The sequence below is a fragment of the Stylophora pistillata genome, chromosome 1, assembly GCF_964205215.1.
Source record: "Stylophora pistillata chromosome 1, jaStyPist1.2, whole genome shotgun sequence".
NCBI classification, from domain to species: Eukaryota; Metazoa; Cnidaria; class Anthozoa; order Scleractinia; family Pocilloporidae; genus Stylophora; species Stylophora pistillata.
Genome location: NC_142519.1, coordinates 40,032,689 through 40,059,200, shown reverse-complemented (window position 1 = coordinate 40,059,200; position 26,512 = coordinate 40,032,689). Strand labels below are relative to the sequence as shown.

Sequence of the window (26,512 nt, the reverse complement as noted above, 5' to 3'; positions counted from 1 at the left end):
AGTCAATCGCTAAATATCGATAATTAATGTACTTTAATTTATTATTAAATTCGTTTTCAGTAATTCATTTAAATCAATTGATTATGGACAGAAATCAGAGAAAAGCCAAGAATAAGAAAGTTGTGAGTAATCACATTATATCAGACCTGGTCGAATTCTTTCCAATGAGGAGAAAGGTCACAGCATGATTAATTCCAATCATTCCCCTTCAAACTGGTAACAAGACAGCATATCTGGCTTCCAGTACAATTTCAAAGTCTAGGCCACTCCAACTGCTGTTGTGATAGATGCAAGCGGCTGCTACAACTTCGTCTTCTTAAGACTTCTTTCACAAATGTTTACATGAATTCGAACAACGCTGCACCAGAATGCACTCGTTAAATAATTCGTTTAGAATCAGGGGAGAAGAATGAATTTCCAGAAAGTTAGCAACTTCGATAAGCAAATCTCAGCTCGTTTATAAAAAAGGAGAACCGGCAGCAGATACTAGACGGTTGCTAATCGTTGAGGCCTTGCTCTCAGAGAGTGTTGTGGCCTTCAAGCAGGCCCATGTTAATAGCGTTGTGGCAAGAGCGTTCTTTATCCCGTGAGGAAGTTTGATACCTTAAAGAAGGCGAACCGATGAAGATCTATGCAAGTTCATATATTGCTCATTCATTCAAATCAAAGACATTTAATAAAAGTCAATCAATGCCGATTCCATCAACGCGATATTTAACAAATGATGTCACCCATAAAACACCACAGAAAAACAGATAGGAGGTTGAAATTGTCATGAACTTAGAAATAAGAACCAATTAAACCACTGCGCGCAACAGATAAAATGCCATTAAATAAAGAGACAACCGCGCAAGGACGCTAATGTGAAGGCTGGGAGAGAAAACTTTTTTTAATCGGAAAAGTAATCAAGTGTCAAAAATGAATACTTTGACAGTTTCTATCTCCATTTCTTTCCAACGGACAGATTTTCTCGATAAGCGGAGATTACTTTCGAGAGGTTCGCTCTAAGTGCACAGAATTTTATGGCTGATATCGCTTACTATGGAGCATGAACAATTCGCGATCGTAGATTTAAGGGCCTTGAAAATTTAAAAACTGGATTCATACAGCTGTTTCTCATTTGCCTGTCAGTTTCATTGTCGAAAAAATCCTAATTATACCTGATTAAGCTTGATTAAGAAAAGATTTACTTAAAAAGGAGTCTCGTTTAGTTGACGTGGCTTGTGACAAATTTACAAAGTTAAGCGCAGATTTTAACATCTTTATTTTTAATTTTTTCTTTCTCAGGAGTAGCGCTCATTCGAAAACACGAAAAAACAAACGAAAAAACAGAAGTCTATTCAAAATTTCATTCACTTTCTCGTTTTGGTGCGAAAATCCCATGCAACATGTTTGCAATAAATTCACTTTCACTTCCGAATTCGTTAATCAAAAACAAGAGTGGAATAGAAATGAAAAAAGCTAATTACCATATTGAACAGAAAAGAAATGTTTTACACTGGAATAAGTTTACGAGCCTAATTTGAACAAATTTTTATTTCACGTGTTGTTCTCTTTTCGTTAATAACACGAATAAACGCCGCTCTTAGCAACCTGTAACCTGCGCAGTAATTAAACGCAAAATTAATCATTTAAAATATTGCAGCAAGTCATTTTTTTTTCGAGATATGAAACTACGCTGCAATTAAACTTGATTTACTTTATGAATATTGTTTGTGAGATTACCCTTACATAAAATTGTGGAAAATTTCACTCTAAAAAAAATTAAAATTAACGGCCCCAAAAATTCGGAAGACAAATCGTTAGGTTACCATAAGCACAAACAAGAGCTGAGCTCCTCTTAAAGTAAATATGTAACTTGAAACTTACTCTCGACAACAAGACTGATGTTAATCCTCTTCAATTGACCATGGTCGTCCACCTCGCAGCTGTATTTTGTATTTCTTTCTTGTTCAGTCACGTTAACTCGGAGTCGCACACTAGTGCTGTTTTGCACAACAGCGCCATTCCTTCTCCAGACAATACGAGGAGCCGGTCCCCCTTCCGCCGGGCACCACAAAAATGAAGAATGGTTGAGCAGGACGAACTGGATCGTTCCTACGGTATTCAGGTTTGCAGGAGCTAAAGAAAAATTGAAAATATTGAAGTAATTTTTCTTTTGTCTTTTCACGAGCGTGGGACGAAGGAAAAATATCTGAGTTCCAAGGGGAATCGAACCTCCTCAGGTCGGATCTGCACAGCGACGATGCCATTACTTAATATTTTTAATCAAGATGCCAGCAGAAATTTCTTGAAATTAAACAATGAACATTCCTACCTGTTTTATGCATTGATTTCCCCTCATATCTTGAACCCGGCCGAAACCGGTATTTATGCTGAGGTGAAAATCTTAACCACATGTTATGTCCACTGGATCGCAGGGTAAAATAAGGAATGTACCTTCCACAAAATACACCCAGTAGATTGGCAGACTGATTATAACCATCACGGATCTCAAGGTACTCCTCATCAGCACAAGGTGCTCCAGGCAATGAATAGGGAATATAGATGCTAAATCTTATTTCCACATATTGCCCTTTCTCCACTTGAAGGAGCTTACTTGTACCAAAGTTTTCGATGTTTATCCTTGGGTAAACTTCTGTGATTATTGCAACTATTATAAAGAACATAATTTCATAGAATAATAAGTGAACACACTTTGTACAATGAGTTAACTGATGACTGTCTATCTGCTTTTGAAGCCTCTCTTATCGTGTACGTAAACGATAATGTAAAATCTTCATAAACTTTGAGATTAGCTTCATAGACTTTTCCTGTATTTTTCTAGTGCACCTGTAATAGGAGAGGAATCTACTTTTCATAAATCAGTGACCAAGTCAAACTCCTACATCAGTAGTTAACAACCGATTCATTATGGGCCATTCTGATTATCTATGTGGTAAGCATGGATTTCGCACATGATCTTCACACAAATGCGATGTTCTTGTTAAGAACTGTCTTACATGCCGTGGTAAGGCTTTGATAACTTCCGCCCTCAAAAAAGTTTATACTGCCGAGCCTGCAATGCTCATCAGTAAAATCACGTGATTTGCTTGAAATTTTACCAAGACTTTAAAATTTCGCTCGAGATTACCCTTAGTGGCCGTAAAATCTTCGGCCCTTTGGATCATGTGTATTTTACACAAATTATAACTGATTTATGAAGAATATGAGTTCCTCAAAACTATATAATACAGTATTATTACTTTACCGGTGTTAATTAAAAAGGAGGAACCGCTAAAAAGGCATCAAGAATATAAAAACAAAACAAAACAAAACGAAAAAAAATTAAACAAACAAAGAAAAATACAGAAATTATCAACGTATACAATTAGAGCCAATGAATTTCACAGATTTTTCCCTCAATTATTCTGCTTTTAGATAATGTTAATGATTTTCCTTGGTTCTACCCATAAGTTTACGTGAACATACAGACAGAATACTCGCCTCAAACATCGCTTATTCGTTGATATTCTGCCGATAGAATTGTTCCAAGCCTACCCTCGGCAAATCACGTTTGTGTTTGCCTTGAAATGTTCTAATACGCAAACTACAATTATCTGTCTCATGCTCGTTCGTGAAAGCTACATGTGTCTTTTACAAACAAGCGCAACCGACTTACCCAAAACAAAAGTGAAAGTCCACATGGTGTTGATAGACATCTTTCCTGGAAAAAGAAAACAAATGAGTATTAAAATTCAAAGCTACCTTAACTGTACATGTAGGACTCTCCTCGGCACCTTAGTGCATCTATACGTTGTATATGTCGCGGTTCAGTGTCACCTTCGCTTCAATCTTACTTTCTTCGTTTCGTAATTAAACCAGGACATTTATGCCTTAACGACAAAGCGTTCCTTTAGTCACTATGGCTATAAATATGCTGAGAATGTTCGCGCTATTCTACCCATCGGAGCACCCAAACACCCTTCGCCAAACTTTTGAATGAATCAGCGAACTAATTTCTAACTTACACTATTTCAGCCGCTTACATCACATGTTCAAAATGACACTGTGTAGGTTAGTTGATACTCCTGCAAATAAAAAATTGTTCCCTTAAAATTTATACTTCTGTTTCTAAACATTTCTTGTAATTAAAGGCTTCTAGCAACATCCGGCACATTTTCGTGGACTACTATTTTACTATCGTTTTGATACTCTCAGTGATAGAAGAAAACGTTCAGTCACATCTATCTCAATTCTAGAAGTCTAGGTAGCTTTCTTTGTAATTAAGTTGCGTTGAATGCTGAGTAATAATTCAAACACGAAAATTGCAAACTCGTCGTCGTCACAATTTGACATAGAGGTCAGTTGCTCAGACGACGACGCATAACGTTTCGCTCTTCTATCATAGTTTTTTTTTCCCTCTTATTTTTCTTCGGCGGTGCAGCATAATTTCTACTTGAATCATTTTCAGTAACAGAGTTATAACACAAAAACTGCAAGATTACCTGAACGGGGATTGTTTCTTTCTCCGCTGAAGTGTTTTTATGCCACAGTCGCTTTTACTAACATAACAAATATTTTATCCGCGTACGTATACATCAATAAAACCTTAACAGATGTTTGAAGCTGGTAGGGTTATACGTAAGCTACTAGCGGAGGGGCTCGACACATATCTATCTTACATAGCTCCTGAAGAGGAGTTTTTCAGCGCGTTCAATCAAGATGAACTGAAAAAAGAAGAGAAAAACAGAGCTCGCGCTGGTTGCGGCAAAATAATTGCGTGAGTAATTTTCCGAGGGGAATATCTACCATAAAATGAAGTCAGCTTCTAGCCTCTCTAGTTATATTACCTTTCTTGTACGAGTTTTCAGAAGTGTCTTCAGCTTTTATAATTAGGATTCTAAATGCCTTACTTTTACTTTGGAAAGGAAGTTTTAGCACACGCCGATACTTCATCCTCCTCTGTACATGGAAAATGACATACCTTCGACTTCGTAAACAGAAAATCGATTGTAAGATTTAATGTCTAAAGTTAAGTGCATTTGCTCAAAATTGTTATAAGGGTAACATATCTTAATCTGTATTAAAGAAAATAAGCACTTAAGCACCATTTGTTATTGATTAGCTGGATTACCTTGTTGGTACTTATTTTCGGGGATCTTCAACCTCGTTCCCAGGGCCTTTTTCCCTTGTTGGGGGTGGGGCAGGACGAGGTTGGGGATCTTTAATTTTGCGTTTTTTCGCGACTGTAAATAAATCACTCAAGTAAAGACCGCGCATGAAAAAACCGTCGCAGAATATAAACAAGCGAAATTTAATCCTCTGTGGAGAATTGAAATCGCAGACAAAAAAAAATTATCAAAATTTGAAATAAACAGCATGTACAGGATATGTGTCAACAAATACACAAATTATTAACTGTTCTCAGCTGGTAACTTCCATTTTCTATCTTCTGTTGTCAAGTGAGGTTAATTTGCAAAGATTTGGCTTATGGAACAGAGAATCCAGTAATCATCTTTGTTAAATGTTAAGACATTTTGCAAAATGAAATGATTTGGAACTACTTTAGTTGCGAAATTTAATACCTTTTTTTATATTTTCCTATTGAAAAAGCGTTTATAAAACCCCGCGAAGTGTTCTTTTGCCAAAATCGCGAAATTAAGTACCCGAGAAATTGTAAAGAAAAGTACTCGTGAAATCAAGTAAGATGAAGATCATTGGGGATATTCAAAATGTTTCTTTTTACCCGAAGATTTTGGTAGACCATAAACTGAAGATATCACTGAAATGTTTTATTTTACTTTCTCTCCAACCGAAGAACCTAACGCAAAACATATTATCGTTCGCCTAACTTTTTCATGATTGATCAGCTTACGGGACGTTTCATATGGAAATCAGGCTTGTTGAGGAGTTTAAGTAATTCAACATGGACCCATAGCTTACGTATGCACACACGTGTGTGTTTAATCAAGTGAACGCAAGGGAACTGAATGAGGAATTTTTTAGGAGGAAATGGTTGTCTCAGCTGGGGTTGTCCTGGTTTAAGTGGCATCAAGGCTTTCAGTGTAGTTCTGTACCTCTTATAGTGTAGAAATATTGGTAAACTGTGAATCTTTCCCAGAATTGTACAGTGCCATCTTCAATGGCTGGGGCGGTTACACGGGTGGCTCGGGTGGTTCAGTCCAACCCCCTAAATTTTCCCTCAAAATGCTGGAAATCATGTTTCCGAAGACCTAATTTTCAAAATCTCCCGGGGGAGCATGCCCTCGGACAATTCTCCGAACCCCCCTTGACTTATTCCTGGATCCGCCGCTAAATGGGAGACCATCTCAGTCATGAAAGAACAGATATACTACAAAGTCACAACTGAAGAAAGCCAGAGAAGCTCTGTCATAAGCATAAGTAACCTAAACTTGTAAATTATAATCAGAACTCTTGGAGCAGAACCAAATTGTTTAACAGACATCAATATATTTAAAAAGCCCACACAGATGTTTAAAGCTGGTATTTGATTTGTGCGCAAACAACAGATAAACATAAAGTCTGTTTTATTTTTAATTCATTTGAGGGAGCTTTTACATCCAAAGCGTCTTTTTCTTTTATCGACAGGCACAAGTAGCCTTAAAAAATTTAACCGGCAAGCTGAATATGTAACTGTTTCGAAGAAGATAAACTAAGTTAAAGGTCAACCCGTTTTAGTTGCTAGCCACAAGATTGCTTATTTCCACCCAGCATAATCCTAAAAATTAATCTAGCTCTCAAATATATTATTTTTGGTTCTTGAAAGTTTTAACATTTTTCACGGTAAGACATTTCGCAGTTCAGTTTGCTACCAATGCAAATACTCCTAATTTATAAGTGCTATCAAGAGACCGTTATCTCTGGAATTAATATTCAAAACTGTAGTAAACTGAATAGTCAATCATACTTTTACTTCCACATGTTTTGTGAGTATTTGAATAACAAAGGATTTTGCGATCATAATTAAATATTTGGGAAGAACTTGTCAAAAATGTCAATGGAACATTTAATTTTTCTCAGTATTCATTTACAAAATCTTTGTAAACACAGCTCAATGGTTTATTCTTTTCAATTTGTCAGACTAAAAAAAAAAACAGCTCAAGACGTTTTTCCTGTGCAATAAGCAATTAATTCTTATACAGTAGATAATACGTAGCCAGCAAAACCGGCGTTTTGTTTTACGTTTTCAGGCGAAAAGAGACAACCACGAGGCGGGCACGAAGTGCGAGTCGTCACGCGTGAGGGGAGGAGCGCGAAAAAATTCTTGCCTGTGGTCACGGTATTATTCAAGCTCTTACGCCCCCAGACACACCTCCGATCACCAACCAATACCAGTGCTCAAAAAAATGGGGGATGGCCTTTCTTGCAGGCCGCACCTGGGGCCAATATGAGAACGACCACCGGTGAGATCGTCCCACGGTTCAACAAGGACTGAGATGTAGGATATGGACGACAAATCATAGTAAAACTCCCACGAAGACATATGCCACCCGCTAAACATAAGGAAAATACTTGTAGATTCTACTCTGTATTCGCTCGAAAAAGATTGGTACGAGTGTGGTCGCGGTGTACCGTGGAAAACTCTTGCATATCAAATGTTTGGCATGTTAAGGAAAAATGTGGTATCACATAACTAAGGTCTGCCAAGGCAGCCCTACTAATCACGTGGGCATTTATTAAGTAACAAATAATATCCCTACCATGAGACAGTTGTAATCCCCTAATTTGATTTTAAGCTCAAGTATTTCTATCAACATCAGTCAGCGAACTTGTGCGATCTTCTATACTTTTGACGTAGGCTATATGTCGCTAGTCTGCGTGTGGTAAGATTTACCAGATGGTTGTCTAGCGTTTAAGGTAAATAATCTTCGAAAAGTGGTTGGCTGAGGTGGAACCTCACTATGTAAGCTCCTGCAACTCAACGCCAGTTTTTCCTTACAGGAACCGAGTTTTTGCGTCGTGAATTAGGCAACTTTGGAACTATTTTCCATGTTTGGTGACCTGCTCTGCAGAGAAACGCACTCGACATAATAAGCTGATAGAAATGCATCTTGTTGTATTGTTTTCAGATACTGAATGTGTTTGCTCGAGGAAAATAAATTCCGAGGAAAATATATTCCGAGCGATGCAATGATCACCCTTGACTTTTTTCGGCCGGAAAATTAGAGACGGCAGGGACTGCCGAGTAAACATTTCTATGAACTACTGCTGCCCAACTAACCGCGGAATATGCAAGGTCTTCTTCCCAAGAATAGATGTTCTTGATTGGCTGCATTGCTATTGCAGGACCAAATATTACATACAAGTGATGATTTAAGGATGTGATTTGAATCCAATAATAATAATAACAAAGGCCTTTATTAAGCACTCTAACCAACAAAACGTGTTTAAACAACAACAAACATATGAAACATATGTATGAACTGCGGTTATGAAACGTATATGTGCACGATCCTTCGCAGTAAAGCACTATTTGAGCAATAGTGAAAATCAGACCTGGCCTGCTCCCAGTTGGCTTGTTAGCTCAATTGGTAGAGCGCTGCACTAGTATCGCACAGGTCAGTGGTTCGAATCCTGTACAGGCCTGAAATTTTTTTCAGGTCTGATTTTCACTATTGCTCAAATAGTGCTTTACTGCGAAGGATCGTGCACATATACGTTTCATAACCGCAGTTCATACATATGTTTCATATGTTTGTTGTTGTTTGATTTATCTTCTACGGGTTTATGTCGAATTAATTTGATGGCCTGCTCCCAGTTGGCTTGTTAGCTCAATTGGTAGAGCGCTGCACTAGTATCGCAGAGGTCAGTGGTTCGAATCCCGTACAGGCCTGAAATTTTTTTTTTTTTTTTTTTTTTTTTCAGGTCTGATTTTCACTATTGCTCAAATAGTGCTTTACTGCGAAGGATCGTGCACATATACATAAAACGTGTTTAGTTACAATGCCCTTAAGCAAATATAAAACTAATTAACTAACAAGAGAACAAACATCTATTAACAAAAGTCCTCTTGAAACGTTCAGTTCTCAGTACAAGCGGGAGAATATAATTATGGCGCCTCTTACGTAGCGTAACTATTGGTCGCCCTGGTGGCAAAAGGTCATCTAAAGCTGTTGTAAATCGCTGTCGGTGATCTTGGCCCACATCTTCTTATCTTTTAGAGTAATGATATTTTCAATAGAAAACATCTCTTTACAATAACCAAGCTTAAAACGGCTGAGGCAGACTTCTTAGCTGAAATTCCGTTAAAAAGGCCGAGAAACTGGATAAGGGTTGAAACTTAGCACGCACTGCGTACCTGTAACACTATCCCCTCTACCTTCCTCTGACCCATTCTCATCCTGGTTTTTCATATTCAGATGTTTTTCTCTTCCTTATTTCGCGAAAAGGATTGCTTGGTTTCGGTTGTTCATTTGATTTCAAAGCTTATTAAACTTTCACTAGGATGAAATGACTTCTTGACAATTATATCTTAATGTATGATGTAACATCACAGCCCCCGGTTAGCTCAATGGATAGAGCGCTGGACTGATGTGCGGGAGGTCAAGGGTGCGAGCCCCGGCCGGACAAACACACAAGGTCTGAAAATAATTGAGAAGAATATGCTGCCTTTCTATATCAAGAAATGGTTTAGATATTCTAGTCTTCTCGGATAGGGACGAATAAATGGAGGTCCCGTCTCCTGCAGGGTTAGGGGTAGGAGACGTTAATTTCCCACGCACGAGATTACTGTGTGATGGATGTCCTCCCCTGGGGTGGGATGGGTGGGTTGTTGTCTTGCGTTTCATACATGAGCCTCTGGCTCGGGCAATATGGGTAACCATGCCCCACGTTAAGACATTACACTTTGATTACTATTACTATTACTGTGCTGATATTATTACTGATGTACCATAATCAGAGCCGTTGAAGCCGAAATGATTCTGCAGATATTAATAGACAATATGTTCTTTTAAAATCAGTTAAGTGATAATGTCAACGATTGCAGTGTTTTTATTTTCCTCTCTTCTGCCCGCCTCGAATAGCCCTAGCTACTTGCGGACCCAGGCATTGTAATTTTCCGTATTAAGCTTAAATAAAATTTGTTGTTGTTGTTGTTGTTGTTGTAGTTTGACTGATTCAGAAAGACAGAGATTTAGAACGTCAAAAACACAGACTCAACGGCAGACTCACTCGATATATTCATACGTGTCTCCTCTATAACAAAAACCACCACAACTCGCCAATTTACAATTCAAATTGTATTTTTAGCTGCGCAGGAAAAATGTCTGCCAGAGAGGGCATTAAATTGTTTTTCTTCCATCCATGACGACCTAGCTGATCACGCGGTACGCTCCACCTTTAGCTTCTTCATTTACTGAAAAGCGACGTCATCAGCCTCCGTGTGATGGAACGAGGCGTCTTCCACAGGAAGCAAAAAGCTGGAACTTCTTAATAGCTACTTTAAATAATTTTTTCAGAAGATTCTCCCTTCAATGTACATATGGAGAAATATGGCATGTTACCCTTCCACGGGCCGCCTCAGCAGCTCTTAAGGTTTTCAAAACAGCTTGCATCCATTTTACGAGCATTGAGTCCGGCTGTAGGGGAAAAGAAAGACGTAAATACATTATAAGATAAAACAAAACAACAACAACAACAACAACAACAACAAAAAGTTAAATATATAAAGTAACCTTCCCAGCATGAAAACGAATAGAAACGATGTGATGAAATCCATTTTACACAAACGCCCCAGCCGGACCAACACTCAAGGTCTTAAAATAACTGAGGAAAATGTGCTAGCTACCTTTCTATAATATCAGGAAATGGATAGACATTCTAGTCTTCTCGGATAAGGACGAATAAACCGTAGGTCCTGTCTCCTGCATTTATTAATTAGTTAGTTTGGTTAGGCAGGGGACGTTAAAGAACCCACTCACGAGATTACTGTGATGTGGTCCCGCCTGTTTACTGAGAATTTGAGGTTAGGTGTCAAATGGGACGAAAGCTCTGTTCCTTTCTCTTTCCATTCCCATGGCGAATAAATGAAATTAAAATTAAAAATCAGATAAGTAAAAATAACATGGCCTTGGTGTAAAATTAAAAGAAACCACACAAACTACATGTCACTCACAAAACTGTAAACTTTTCAAGAGTCCCCAGGGCTGTGGGTGAATCTGAAGTGATTATTTAAGAAGCCTGACTGTCAATAAAACCTTTACAATCCAGCATTAATATTTATGATATTCTCCACACTGTTCTCTCTACATTTCCTATGAAACTGACAAGGAGAATTTGTTTGACAATCAAGAGTTTGTTGGATTGGTGATTAGAATTTCCTTGACTCTCATTGGACCTTTACTTTTGATTTCAGGGTGATACTGTAAGGAGAAATTAGAACCCAGTCCCCCTCAGGGGTTTCTTTGATATTAATTATGCCCATTATGTAATTTGGAATAATAAAGAGATAAGAATTGATAACAAATCTATCTTCTATAAAAATGTGCAGACTGTGTAATTATTTATTTAAATGATCTATTGTTTAGTTTGGATGATATAATTATGCCCTTGAAAACATAAAGAATACAGGGCTTGATTCCAATTTTTGGCATGGTCTGCCTTACAATTGTCTGTGCCTAAGGACAAGTTATCCTCTTTTCCACAGGTGGAATTTGATCCTATGACTTTCACAAACAATAATGTTGAATTCTACATGTACTCAGCTGAGTCAAAACAGCTCTATTCACTGATGATTATTGATAAAGCTAAATATCCAGGGAATAGATTAAAAACCCTGTCAGCCAATTTGGAACTTTCAGACCCATTGCATGAGGTATTCTTGATCACCTACGTGGCAGGTGAAACTTATGTCTGGTCTTTTCAGTATAAATAATTATCATAACATTTTATTTACAAATAGCAAATTATTTAAAATTGGGTTAATTGAGTCAAAGGTGTGTTCCTTCTGCGCAATTTTCAAAGAAGATTTATACCATCTCTTTTATCATAAAAGAGATGATATAAGTCTTTTAAGTCTGTGGTATAAGTCTTCTCTGGCATCTTTTCTGCATAATCATCACTTTCTTCCGCATAATATTGCCAAACATTTCCACATGATTTTCTATTTTTTTCTGTACCCTATCAGATGGTCTGTTTATTACTGCTCAGTATGCATGAGCCTTTTAGAACAGGTTTGCAATTGGTGCTCTAATTCTCCCAGTCAAAATCTGAACTTATCTCTGACAGAAATTATAACTAACATTTTAAATAGAAATTACCTACTAAGTTATCTGATAATGCTTGCCTGGTAAACTGTGTATATGGGAGTGTAGAAGAAATAAATCACTTCCACTTTAATTTGTTTCTACGCAAAGTAGAAGCCAAGAAGGAGAGTGAAAGATGTATTACCTTAAGATATAAGAAGTTTCAAGATTTTAGGAAATGATAGGAACCATTATTATGAGAATTCTTGTTGTGATACTGTGTGGAGGAAATATGCATGTGGATGGTTCCTTGAAAATCTGCATTGTCTATTTTTATTATCAACTAACTCATGCTTCAAAATCTAATTGAAGTATTTGCATTGTGTCTGTGATATCTTGTGCTGTCTACCTCTCTAGTATATAATTATATTATAAGTTACAGTATTAACTGTAACAGGGATAGCATTGTGAGTAAAGTAAATAATAATCATAATGAAAAAAATAAACTTTAATTACAGCAGCTACAAATATGTGGCCAACTTAGTAAGGAATTAAATGTAACAAGTATTCAGCACCATCACCTCAATATCACATCCCAGGACAGTATCAACAAACTCTGTACTTATGTCCAGAAGACATTTGGGGGATTGGACATACTGATAAACAATTCTGGTGTTTTGCTTATGGTGGGAACTTGATATGTTGTAGGGTATAGGCATTGGCCAATGTTTACTAGTTTATCCAGACATTTCATCTATGATCAATAACCTCCATTTGGTGCAAAAATGTGTGCGGGTGTTTGTCTGTAGAATTTATCTCAGATTAGTCAGGAACAAAATGTTTTCCAAGAATGAAGCTCAAGAAAAAAGTCATCCTCGGAGACCCAGGGGCTGACTCGATTTCAAGTTAGGGCATGAATAGCCCCTGGGAACATTGTCTTACAAGACAAGTTCCAAACGGTCGCAGTCGTTCTGCCATCTGATTGGTGCCAGAAAATCTTTGTGTTTTTCTGCCCAATCAGAGTGAAGTGTGCTTTAGAGTCCTTTCGTGTGTTTTAACACAGACAAATACTGCTAGCTCAGTTGCTCGCTATGTTTGTTTGGACCGTGCGACGGAGATTTGCTTGATGTGAAAAGTTTCAGTCTCAGGCCTCTCGGCACAATGTAAGAGAAATCGATCAGATTGTCAGCGAAAATCTTACCGGAAATTATACTGAATACTTTCGCAGGTATCACTAGAGAACGTGTTTTAAAGTTTGCGAGGTTTGTATACAACACGATGGTTGCAGTCATTGATATGTCGCTTTAAACATCTAGATTTTTTGCATAATTTGCTGTGACTGAAACTTTGCCAATCCTGTCAAGTTATTTCGTCGCATGGGCCACGGAGGTATGTCGAGCAACTGGCGCTTTCGCCTCCATAGCTTTCTGCCTTCTGTGCGCGCTAAGGTCTAATCTTAGTAGTAAAGTCGTTCACAATGCGGCCAAGGTTGCAGAGAACGTTAAGTTCGTGGAACACATCCAGCAAGTGAAGAGAAAGCTTAGCTGTGTTTCCGGTTAGCTAATTAAAATCTGAACAAAAACTTATTAGCGAGAACATCGTGGGAAGGAGAGATGTTTTCGGGCAGTTACCGAAGGGGTTTGGAAAGAGTTTAATCTTTCAACTGCTGTCTAGAGTGTTGAAATTCTTGAGCTAGGAAGGCCACGGATTCTCTTCAAGTCCCTTGAACATTGTCATTTCACCTCTTCTGTCGTTTGTTGAAGACCAAGTTAAATACCTTTGATCATTGGAAATCGATCCGATGCTGTTTTCGGTGGGAAAAACAAAACCAAAGACCAAGAAATGTTGGATGGGAAGGGCAGGTTTGCTTTATTGCAAATGTCAGCTTAGTAGTGCAGGTTCATCTACCCACATCTAAAAAGCAAAAGTTTCCACGCTTAGCTTTTCTTTTTTTTCAAGCGAAGATGAGATTAGATTTTGGCACGCACAGAAAGTTGCGCAAGTACCAGTTGCTTGACATACCTGCGTGGCCCGTGCGACGAAATAACTTTACGGGATTGGCAAAGTTTCAGTCACAGCAAATTATGCAAAAAATCTAGAAAGATTTAAGCTTAAATCTCGTTTAACGTTTAAAGCGACATATCAATGACTGCAACCATCGTGTTGTATACAAACCTCGCAAACTTTAAAACACGTTCTCTAGTGATACCTGCGAAAGTATTCAGTATAATTTCCGGTGAGATTTTCGCTGACAATCTGATCGATTTCTCTTACATTGTGTGCCAAGACTGAAACTTTTCGCCTCAAGCAAATCTCCGTCGCACGGTCCAAACAAACATAATGAGCAGCTGAGCCAGTAGTATATGTCCGTGTTAAAACACACGAAAGGACTCTAAAGCACACTTCACTCTGATTGGGCAGAAAAACACAAAGATTTTCTGGCACCCATCAGATGGCAGAACGACTGCGACCGTTTGGAACTTGTCTTGTAAGACAATGTCCCCAGGGGCTCTTCATGCCCTAACTTGAAATCGACCCACAGCCCCTGGGTCTCTGAGGATGGAAAAAAGTGTGAGCTTGTAATAATGTCAGTATGCCCTATTATCTTCAATTACATTTCAAACATAGGCTTTTCTCAAATCAAATGTTAGGTTTGAAAATTTATGAACATAAACTGAGAAAAATCACCAGTGCTCCCCAGTTTTAGTTGGGGCACACTCAGTCATACGATGCATTTAGACCAACAGCATTTGAGTGAAGCTACTTTATGAATTATAATGAATAAATTGTATAATTTCCACTGATATACTTAAATGAGGAAGAAGAGAAGGAAAATAAATAATGAGAAAATATGAAACAAAATTGTTTTGCATTGATAAATTGAATTCATTTCAATACATTTGGAACAGAATTAAATTAAAAACTAACAACCTGAATAAAATTGGAACATATTAACTTAAAAGAAGTTCAGACTCTCTCCTTGAAGCCCATCCTTTCTCTTAATTATTACAAATTTTAAGGTCTAATTCACAGCAGTACTGTTTCTAGCTTTGTTATTATTTAAACAACAAAGGCTTGAGGAGGGCTTTAATATCCAGGGGGTCATGGGGCTTAAATAACCAAATCTATGCATGTATTTTCTTGTTCACAGGTAGATAGGACTATAAGTGGGGGCCAGGGTTAAACAGTCGCAAGTGGCAGTGTATAATTATTATCCCCTCCTCCTTCCACTATAGAATTTCTATTTTTACCTGCTGGAAGCAGTTCTTTACATACAAAACAAATCCAATATGTTGTCCTTTGCATCCAAACTTTCTCTGCAGGTCATCTCTGTCAGCAGTATTCATTATCACTTCAATCTGCCATTAAAAATATTAGCATTTCACAATTCAGCATTTCATTATCTCATGCTCTATAAAAGGTCACTCAGATGACCGGAAGAAGCCACTACATGCATGTACCCTGTTGTTTATTATAATCATGGAGGGGAGTGCTGTACTAGCAACTTAAACATTGAATTCATTACAATCAATAATGACTTCCCTACATAACTGTAACATGACTGGTGATATTGAGCAACCATGTCACAATTCCTGCTTTCTTAAACTTTGCTGAATGAACTTGCTTTGTTTCTTATTTGGAATAATGGCCGCAAGATTTGTTGTGGTGTGGTGAGTAACGAAGATGTAAATGCATTTTCCCAACAACAACAAGAAGAGAACAACAAAATTAAGGAAAATGCTCTTTGATCTAAACATTATCAATTTATGAGTTTCTTGATACATTTGGTTTCTAGTACGTCAATGTATTATACTGAAGGAGGAATAAATTAATTTTAACGATTTCTCGCCTCACTTGGTGGCCGATATCAAGGGAAGGGAAAATGGCTTCTACTTTTCGAAGGAAGGATTTTGATTGTTTAAAATAATCGCCTAAGTTTCGTGGTGCATGTCGTGACTAACGAAGAACAAAACCAAAACATCAAAGGGTTGGTCCATGTTTGAGGTTCAGTCCCTGGACTTGAGGTCATGGCTTTGTCCACCAACCTATTGCTTGGTGATCAGTTCTTTCCACATTTGTTAGAGGATGAGTACGTAATGGTTCCAATAAGATACATTTCATAGACATTGAATCGGTTGAAAGTCTCGTTAAGACCTCTCACCTGTTGAAGTACAAACGAGAATTTTCATCCCGGAGGGTGGAAGTTACTTCACACATCCGATGTACGAAGTGAAGAGGAGAATGTCCTTTTTTAGAACAGGTTTTCAAATGTAACACAGCTGTCGAACGAACCGTCCTGACCTTACAGTGCAACATCAATTTTTTCAGCACTAAATTCACGGCTATACACTATTTCGAGTGCGGTTCCTAGGAAACTGGGTCGAGAGGTAGTCACGGCCAATCAAAACTAAGAAACCGCGTTCAAAGAAATCTCTGCTCTTGATTGCAAAATCTGGATTTTGATTTTGAAATTTGGAATTTGGATTTTGCGGTAAAACAAGAAATCCAAAAACGAGATACGACGCTGAGAAAACATGGATTTCTATGTCTCACAACTTTTGGGAAATCTAAAGAGGGATTTGCAACTGACTACGGCTGTTCTAGGTGGGGTCTCTAGGTGGGCCTCTATGGGTTCACCGATAGCTGTAAAACAGCAAAGATATCAGCTTTCATGTATTGGCTGTGGGACTCGCCGACTCCCCCTTTAGAGGCTTTAGGGCTTTAGAGCCGTTTTCCCGATATTCCACAAGTATTCGCAGTTATTTTTAACTCTTGAATAGAACTAGGATTAATTTAATAAAGTCATTAACAAGAAAGGCAGAAAACAAAACGCCTTTGGCTCTTCGAATATCTTATCAAGGTTACCTTCGGCCGCAAGTTTCTGTAAAATCGGTTCAGTCATGTCTCCACCCTCTGGGACACTTTCTCGCTGACAATAACACTTGAAATAGTCAAGAGAAAGTAGTGGTGATTATTTCCTTTCGAAATATTTTAATCATTCCCATGATTCAATTTAATCAGAACACCTAAAAGTGATGTGAGCAAATAAGATGGGCTAGTTATATTAAAAAGAACCGATCCAGTTACTTCAGACCTACCTCTATATTCACAAATTGTTTATAATAATAATAATAATAATAATAATAATAATAATAATAATAATAATAATAATAATAATAATAACTTTTATTTCTATAGCGCTCTTATCCTATGTTCAAGGCGCTTTATAACACTGTGCGGGGTACTTTGTCAGACTACCAGTGGCAGTTTATAATCAATAAAGGCGATTTTTTTTTTTTTTACAGCAGCCCCCTCCTCCCAATTCTCAGTAAACCGGCCAGACCACATCACAGTAATCTCGTGATGTGGGTTCTTTAACGTCCCCTGCTTAATCAAATTATCTAATTAATAGATGCAGGAGACGGGACCTACGGTTTATTCGTCCAGCGCTCTAACCAAATGAGCTAACCGGGAGGCGGTGTGATGACAACTGTCAAAAGACGAGAATGCTGTCTGTTCTCCTTTAAGAAAATAAAACCGAGACATTTCTGTCTTCACTTTTAAAAATACTTCGAATAATTAACAACGCTATTATCGTGTCTTCAGATCTCAAAGAACAAAAAACACAATCAAGAGGTAAGAAACGGCTATTTTCAAAATCAACTCAGTAATCTGGCTGCAAACCATTAATTCGCGAAAACCACATCGATTAGTTCACAAACAGCTACTACTCTGACCATAGAAAAAAAAAATTATTATTTGCGTCAATAAATAAAGTTTTATTTGTAGCATCTAAATGTTCAGGCAGATCATATTTGGAATTACAAAGCGTGGTCAATGTTGTAATTTCATAATGATGTACCTTGTACTGGTTGAGATAAAAATTATATGGTTTTTGAAACATATTTTTTTTTCCTTAACTGAAGGTGCCAGTGACACTCGGGCGATGGAATTTCAATGCAGCTGATATCTGCGTGCTGCTAAAGGAAATCTGAAGAGAAAATTCCCTCCAGAACAGGGGCCCTCTTCGCATATTTTCAAACTCAAACATAAACACGAACAATTCACGTAAAGACAATATGAAAGCAATTATTCTTTGGACAATGCTGTGACGTAGTCTTAGATTGAGCATCAAACCATAAAAGCCAGAGAGATTAAGTTAAAGAAGTTATACGCAAATGAATGAGGGTGTTACACATGAAAAGACCACCAAGAGATCGTGAAGTAATGATATTGACTTATTCATAAATCAAAACCTTTTTGGTTTAAAATCCGACAATAGATCAAAGGCCTGAGTTGAGAGGAATAGCTCGGGCAATCCAAGAAGGAGTTTCCTAATTATTGCTCAAATGAATATGTGAATTCACAGTTTGTCAACCATCTTCTTAGCCACTACTAAATAACGACGCCAATTTCCCAGACACCATCTTTGTGCCCTGAAAAAAATTTAAAAATTAAATTCAGTAACAAGTTTAATAGCCCTGTAGCATGTATATTGATCTCCTACTCTACTGTACTCGTGCAAGTCGATGGGGCGAGTATTCTCGTTTTATTTCTTCCTTCTCCTCTAGGCAAAAACATACTGTGGCCCATAGACCACAGGCTATCCACTTTTTAAATTCAATTTTATCGCACTATAAATCTCATTTATCGCTCGATAAAAGCAAAATATAGTGCGAGAAATCGAAATCATATCGCGATAAGTGAAAAACTATGGCGCGATAAATTCTAAATTATCGCGCGGTCGATTCTTATGGGCATCTCACGATCCTGTGATACGCGTTATTGACCACGCTTGAGTCAACATGACTGGATGTTGGCCCAGTTCTTTTTTAGCGTTTTTATACACTGAGACGAGGTTGAGGTCCATAAAAACGAAATAAAAGAACGAGGATAATATCCAGCCATCTTGACCGAACAAGCTTGATCAATAAAGGATTCAGTATATGGCAAAAATATTTCGCTTTGTTTTACTAAGAATGAATAATGACTTGTTTATTTCGAGAGCCAGGAAAGAAAGCTAACTGTGTTTGTAGCACAGTGTGCCCACGAGGCTCGTTTAATTCTAACTTTGTTTTGATTGTTTCTTCTGCCGCTTCTAGCGACTTCGTCGCCAACACTGTCCAAAAGTTACGAAGTTTAAAGTCCGCCCCACCCACTTTTTCTCTTGCGCGGGATCAAAGCGTGCAGTCCTGAGCGGGTAAGATGGGCCCATCTTGCCCTGCCCGCTCGGGTAGCCAATCAGAACATAGGATTCGCGTCATCTTCCAGCTGGTGCTGCCAGCTATATAATAATTAAATAATCGCGCGATAAAGAAAAATTTATCACGCGATCTTTTAGTTCTACTGCGCGATAAAATGTGGCATGTCCTCTGTAGGCCAAGTTTTCCACACAGTTTTTTAAGAAAATGGGGTCGTAAAACAAATCACCTCTGTCTCGGTTGAAAACAGCCCAAAGAAAGAAAAACCTTCGTGAGCGCATTTTTCGTTTGAATTTTTTTCGGTCGTTCGAGACAGGGAGATTTTAGTCTTTTTCTTCAGCCGAAGTCCACCATTAGAGCTAAGCCCATGATCAGTCATCTTGAGCTCCGCTCCGCCAGCTAACTATAGCTACAAATTAAATCCAATCTTCAACTTATTTCGAGGCAGTTTTCTCTTTCTCTCCTTGGTATTTTTGGAATATTCCTACGTGACAGCGTGACCTGATCAGTTAACAAGTCACGTTTAGAGACCTTGAACTTGACACTGGGATTGACGAGGACTCTCTTTCGGAGTTGAGTTGAGTTTTGTGACCTTTTCGCACCATGACTTTGTTGATTTTTTTGCTTGAAATGTAAGACTTTTCCAAGGCTTTATTTTCATTCAAATACTTGCGCAACGTAAACATACATTTCATTTTTGTTGGCGGAGTTTGCACTGTAGCCTCTCTATCAGAAAAAGCCGGATTTCTTATTTCACGTTAATTTTCCTATAGGAACAAAGTTTAGTAATCATAGAAGTTAAAAAAAGAAAAAATGACTAGCTTGGTAGCATGAACGTGGGTAGTGCTTTATGTAATCCATGCAAAATCTTTTGGCCGATTACTACGCTAATGAAAAACCTGATTAACCACACGTGCCTGACTGTCGATAGAGCTTGTCAACAGTCCCCTAACGGCAGTTGGAATTAACTCCGAATGAAGTAGCTTGTAAGGGAGTGGTAAGGAAGGGGGAGCGCCCTCTTCCTTACCCATTCCCCGTCATCGCTGTTTTTCCTCCCGCTTTCCTTTTCGTACCGTCTTCGACTTAAGAGCCTGTTCAAATTCTACTGTCGATCTGGCAAATGTTATAGATTTTCTTCAAAAAATTAAATTACTTCAAAACGATCCAGAGACTGGCACTATCTTTTCGCAACCTCCACTTATTTCATTCAAACGCGACAAAAACAAAAATTTTTTGGTCAGAAGTTCATTCCAAACTAATGACCAACCCAGCACTTTTAAATGCGCTCGCGCACGATGCAAAACTTGTCCTTTCATTCACAACGCTGAGAAAATATCGGGACCCATGCGATTCATTAAGATCACCGATCACTTCAAGTGCACCTCCGCCAACGTTATCTATTGCATAACTTGCACTTATTGCAGAAAGTTATGCATCGGCGAAACAGGAAGACGACTAGCTGACCGATTCCGAGAACACCTTCACGTCATGGAAAGGAAGGACAAGGACGCATCTAAAACCAGTCGCTAGACACTTTAATTTACCTAATCATTCTAAACAACATATGGCTATCTGCGGTCTTTCCTTACATTTACGCAACACGGAAAACCGCAAAACTCTTGAACAAAAGTTAATCTTTCAAATCGGCACTCTTAATCCCACAGGTATCAACGAACGTTTTTCATTCCACTAATTTATTCGTGTTTTTCTCGTTGCCATGTTCCCACCAATGGCGTAGCTGCGCTTTCTGCATATAAAACCACATACAACCCACAATTCCTCCATTCACTCTGACGAAAGGCTAACGCTCGAAACGTCAGCTTTTTCATTCGTTACGGTGGCCAATTTACTATTTCAAATTAGTTGATATAACCAATTAAGCATGAAAAAAGCCCAGCGAGGTTTAGCTTTTTTTTGTATATATAGATCAGTGATATGTGTCTAATTAATCAGACAAGTTATTGACTTTAACAGTTGGCTCATTAGTTCACACCAACCTGCTACTCGCTTGTTTAGGCCTAGCATCCTCTGTAGTAATTCTCTTTCACGTTTCGATTTCTTCAGTCCTACAGTCCACTTTGTTCTTACATTTCTCCATGGCTATTTCCTGCTTTGCCTGTTTCAGCAACACATCTTGAGTTGATTTACACATGTCCAAGAGGGAATACAGCTGTTTTTTCATCCTCTGTGAAAGTATTATCAATATATTACGATAAACAGTCATAGGGGCAGTTCTGTCTGTTTCGGTTGCCCAAGCTCAGAGTGTTCAGAATCGATCAACTTTCCAGAGTAATAAATGATACCAAGGGTACTGCTTTACTGCGCTCTATAATTTGTCTGTAGAACTTGTGACACTGACCTTAACAAACAAGATGCAAAGGAAAAAACAGAGCAACAGAGCTCATTGATGCCGTCGGTTATCAGTAGACAGAATCCTCATCGACAACTTCAAATATTTTTGGCACTTCTAACGGGCTGTTTTAATATCTTTCGTTCTGGGTTTACCCAAAGCGTTGAAACCTCTACAAAGCAGAGCCTATTTTCCTTTTTGTCGAGAAAAAGTGTGAAATGGAGGCGAGACTTACCAAGTGACGTCCTTTTTTGTTCTCCGAAGTTGGCGATCCTCTTCGGATATACCTCCTTCTCTCACTCCACTGCAACAAGACCACATAAGTAGAGAAGACAAGAAAAGTAGTACCTCGTCAGTAAAGTGTTTTAAAGACGAGTGATTTTGAAAGATGGTTAAGTTGTGAAAACGTTCCGACCACGTTTCCGTTATCACGAAGTTCAAGTAATGATGATAATGATAATAAGATAATACTAGTCATGATAATCATGATAATAATAGTTAAAATCCTAATAATAATTGACCACTCCCCCAATGAGGCTTTCAGTGCTAATAGTGACAAATTGTAAATAAACTTTCATTCTAACACCTCGCGCAAATACACTTTCGAAACACTTGAGATTCGAGGTCTAAATAGCCTCCTCCGGAGGGCCAGGTTCGCATCACTAGATTTTTTCATAAAAAAATGTCGCCACGATATTAACAAACTTAAATTCAATCGTAGCACCAAATTTTGCAATCTCTCCTTTGAAGAGTGGTCGCCACTAAAAAAACCTAAAAAACGCAGAGACATTGTTATCAAAGCAGCCGACAAGGGCGGCGCAGTAGTTGTTTTGGAGGACTGATCTTTACCAAAAAGAAGCTTTGCGGCAACTTTCTGACACCTCTTTTACTCAAAAGGTTGACTAAGATCTCACTTTCACTAATGAAAACACTGTCAAAAATACGATTAACGAACTCAACTAAACAAGCTAAACAAGAATTGCCGGCCACAGCAAAAAATCTCATCATTACCTCTCTTAGAACTTCTTCTATTTACTTTTTCTCTAAAACTCACAAACCTAACAACCCAGGTCGACACATTGTCTTGGCTCGCAGTTGTCCCAAAGAACTTATTTCCAACTATTTAGACAACATTATGGCTCCCATCGTCAAAACTTTACTATCATATATCAAAGACAGCCAACACGCTCTTCAAATTTTTCGCGACTTTAATTTCCTTGTTCAAGGCAAACTTCTTTTCACTGTAGATACTACATCTCTTTATACTGTCACTCCCAATGACGAAGGTCTTCTGGCCCTCAAACATTTTTTTCATCAACGCATTGTTAAGGAACCTAGATCTGAAACACTACTTCACCTAGCCGAACTAGTGCTTACACTCAACTGTATTTCATTCGGGGACAATGATTTTAAACAAACCGATGGCGTAACCATGGGTACTAAAATGGAACCCAGCTATGCCAATCTCTTTGTAGGTTTTGTCGAATACTAATTTTTCAGCCAATAAATGGCTCAAACCTGAACTCTGCAGTCGCTATATTGACGACTGTATCGGCGCTTCCTCCTCTACCCCGCAGAGAGTAGTCAGTAGTAGTAGTAGATACTTTTATTCAGCTAGGGTAACTCCTACAGTTACAAAAACTGATATCCTTAGAGGCCCTAGATAAAAGAAATATAAAAATACTCAAAACTAATCCTAACTAAGCTAATAGAAGAAAAATCCTAAAAGAAGTTAAAATTTATTACAAACTATTCATAAAAACTACAAATTACGATTAAAAACTTCACATCCATGATAATAAAAAGGTTTTTTCGTACATTCTAGTTTGATGGAGGGAAGACGAAGATGATTACTTTGCCACGTCTTTCTCTGTACGATATCTCTATTAAAATAAAAATGGTCCATTAAAAATTGCGGCCAGCGCTTATCTAGACATTTCTTCACAAGGTTTAACGTGTGAATCTCCCGTCTAAGTCCCAGCGTATCATAATTAAGGTGAGCTGGCGCTTCATCACTGCTGTTAGTTTGCATGATAATCCTTGCCGCACGTCTCTGCAATTTTTCTATATTATCAGCATTCGTACGGCCGCAACAGTTCCAAACGGCATCACAATAATCAAGAACAGGAAGAATAAATGATCTATAAATTATACTAGCAGTATGCATACTAATGCTCCGCCTGGTGCGGCCAAGAATTCCTATTCTCTTACTAACTTTGCTTATTACATAATTTACGAGTGTGTTCCATGAAAGTGACTCATCCAAGATTACACCCAGGTATTTATACTCAGCAACCCGTGTTAGCTCCTTGCCATCGATATTCACAGAGAGATAAGCATTTGCTAACCTAGAGCCAGTACCAAATAAAACACATTCAGTTTTGCCTTGGTGAATAAAAGGACTGTTGTCTAAAAGCCAGTCAGTAATCTCTCCAACCCTGCAGGAGACGGGACCTCCATTTATTCGTCCCTATCCGAGAAGACTAGAATATCTAACCATTTCTTGATGTTAAAGAAAGGAAGCATATTCTTCTCAATTAATTTTAAGACCCTGAGTATTGGTCCGGCCGGTATTGAACTCTCGACCTCCCGCACAGCAGTCCGGCGCTCTCCCAATTGAGCAAACCAGGCGGCGGTCTGTTGTCTTGGCAAGTTCACTGGTAAGTGTACTACTTACTTCTTGGGCATTACTAGCGGTGAAGTAAATAACTGTATCGTCAGCGTACATCAGAATCTGGCATCGTTCTAGAACTAAAGGCAGATCGTTGACAAACAGGACAAAGAGTAAAGGGCTAACTCAGTTTACAACCGCAGTCAATTCCTTTCAACCGGCCTTAAAATATACCTAGGAATTTTCCGACAATTCTTTATCCTTTTCAGACATCAAAGTTTCCTTTTAGAGGAAGCATGATCTTTTTTTTGGTCAGGTTGATGAACCACAGTAATAAACGAAACACTACTGTCAGAGATAAATACAGATGATGTTGCATTAGTAAGCTAATGGAAAGAAACTAGTGGAGGACCCAATTTTGCCAATTAATTTAGTTGCAGCTGAGGCATACATGTGAGTCAGTAAGTTAGTTGATAGCACATGTCATGGTTTTTATTTTTTATTAAATTTTTTTTCACTGCTACACCTAAAAATCATTTCTACAGCTGACTTTGTGTTAATTTACTCTTTCATCACCTCTTCAGCAAGTTATTGGAGGCTTGATGCTCACCACTATTTTAAGGATTTTCACAATTTTGAAAGGAATTGAATTAAGAAATGATCCTAAGATCCTAAGATCATGTTAAACTTAGACTCTTGAAACCTTTTTAAATGGTTCGAAAGGTTGTTCTTTGTAGAAATCCTGACAAGTGCAGGCAAATCATCTATTTTTCATTAGCTGACATTGTATCATCTCTATAAAAACAAAACAAAACTAAACTAAACTAAAAAAAAAAAAATAAAAACACGAGGGAAATAAATGAATTCAATTTTTCATATCCTACAATCAGCAAATGGTGACTGATGAACAAGTGGTTCAGTTATTACAGAAGATATAATAATTTCTAAAGACACAAATTTCATTAGACCATGCAGCAGATAAAATTCAAGCAAAGAAATCATCCTTACAAGACTGTAATTTCTTATAGGTAATTGCAGAAAAGAAACCAGAAAACATCCAGGCCTCCGAATGCTTAGTGTTCCTGAAACAGTTATTAAAACAGCCCAAGATAGAATTTCAAATTCTTGTGGAAAAATAAAAAAGATGAACTGAAGTAAAAAGAGCAGTAAGTAATATATCAGCCATTCTCTCATGGTGGTGTGAACTTCCCAAATGTCCACTGTGGTAAAATCACTACACTTGAGCTGATTTAGGCAGGTTTCTAAATTTCACAAATGAGACCTGGCAAGCTATGCCTAATAGTTATTTTAATAAATATGGAGGATTATCTTTCCTATTGAAATGTAATTACAACTCTAAGCACTTTGACAAGAAAATGCCTCTTTTTTATAGCGAAATATTAGACTATTTCAAGTAATTATGCAGGGGTTATCCTGATGTTTACAATAAAGAATTTATTCTTTGGAACAATAAATAAATGACAATAGAGAGCAAATCTATTTTCTGGAAATATTTGTTTGGAAAAGGAATTTATTTCGCACAGGACTTATCAAATAGAGATCAGGTAAGTTCTTATCTCTACAAAATTTTCAAAGGAAATATAATGTTCAACTAAACTATTTAAAATATTTCAACTGCAATCCCAAACTATTTTAAGAGAAAAGCACAGGCAACTGCTGTAACAAACAGAAATATATTAGAAGAATGGGATATTTTCTATCCGTATGTCTAAAAACAAAGTTATCTCTTTAACTAAATGTAGATCGATGTAAACATTACCACAAATTACTTCAAGAAAAGAATAGGACAGAACCTACTGCCATTAAAAGATGGACAAGACATTTTGTGAACTTTGACTCTGGTTGGAAACAGATCTTACACAATTAAAACTTACAAAACAACAAGTGACAGAAAGCTAAGAGGATTTGCATGGTTATAAGGTTTCCCCCAGAATATTTGTCACTATATTATAATAAGGAACTCAAGCAATTCAATGATGACTATAATGCTTTCAATGCAAAAATCCTGATTCACTAGAACACACCTTCTTGGTCAGTGCCCTGTGAGTATTCAATTCTATCCAGAAATCATATAGTGGTTCAATATTTTTAATAAAACCCACATAAATTTATCTGATGACCAATTAAATTTTACGTACTT

The 26,512-nt window shown here is 37.8% G+C and overlaps 1 protein-coding gene and 2 long non-coding RNA genes across 6 annotated transcripts in view; all 3 read right to left on the bottom strand.

Annotated features, from left to right (window-relative positions):
• Window positions 1-3,689, bottom strand: part of LOC111334734 (uncharacterized) — a 178,721-nt gene extending 175,032 nt beyond the window's left edge. The window contains exons 1-3 of the mRNA XM_088747592.1: window positions 3,662-3,689; window positions 2,318-2,653; window positions 1,870-2,121 (exon numbers count right to left, since the gene is read on the bottom strand). Of these exons, the coding sequence (XP_088603718.1) occupies window positions 1,870-2,121; window positions 2,318-2,653; window positions 3,662-3,686 (613 nt within the window). The 5' untranslated portion in view covers window positions 3,687-3,689. The remainder of the gene's footprint in view (window positions 1-1,869; window positions 2,122-2,317; window positions 2,654-3,661) is intronic.
• The window catches only part of LOC148742493 (uncharacterized), a 307,714-nt gene that overhangs the window by 279,754 nt on the left and 1,448 nt on the right, over window positions 1-26,512 (bottom strand). The gene's annotated exons all lie outside the window — the stretch shown is intronic.
• Window positions 9,981-26,496, bottom strand: LOC148742494 (uncharacterized). 4 transcript variants are annotated; one of them, XR_016000084.1, is made up of 6 exons: window positions 21,976-26,496; window positions 21,388-21,575; window positions 17,055-18,625; window positions 16,235-16,350; window positions 15,440-15,547; window positions 9,981-10,583 (listed from the first exon to the last, which is right to left on the bottom strand). It is a non-coding gene; the product is annotated as an uncharacterized LOC148742494 (long non-coding RNA). The 4 variants fall into 4 exon arrangements; XR_016000088.1 differs by lacking the exon at window positions 16,235-16,350 and having other exon boundaries at window positions 17,055-17,130; window positions 17,622-18,625; XR_016000086.1 differs by lacking the exon at window positions 16,235-16,350.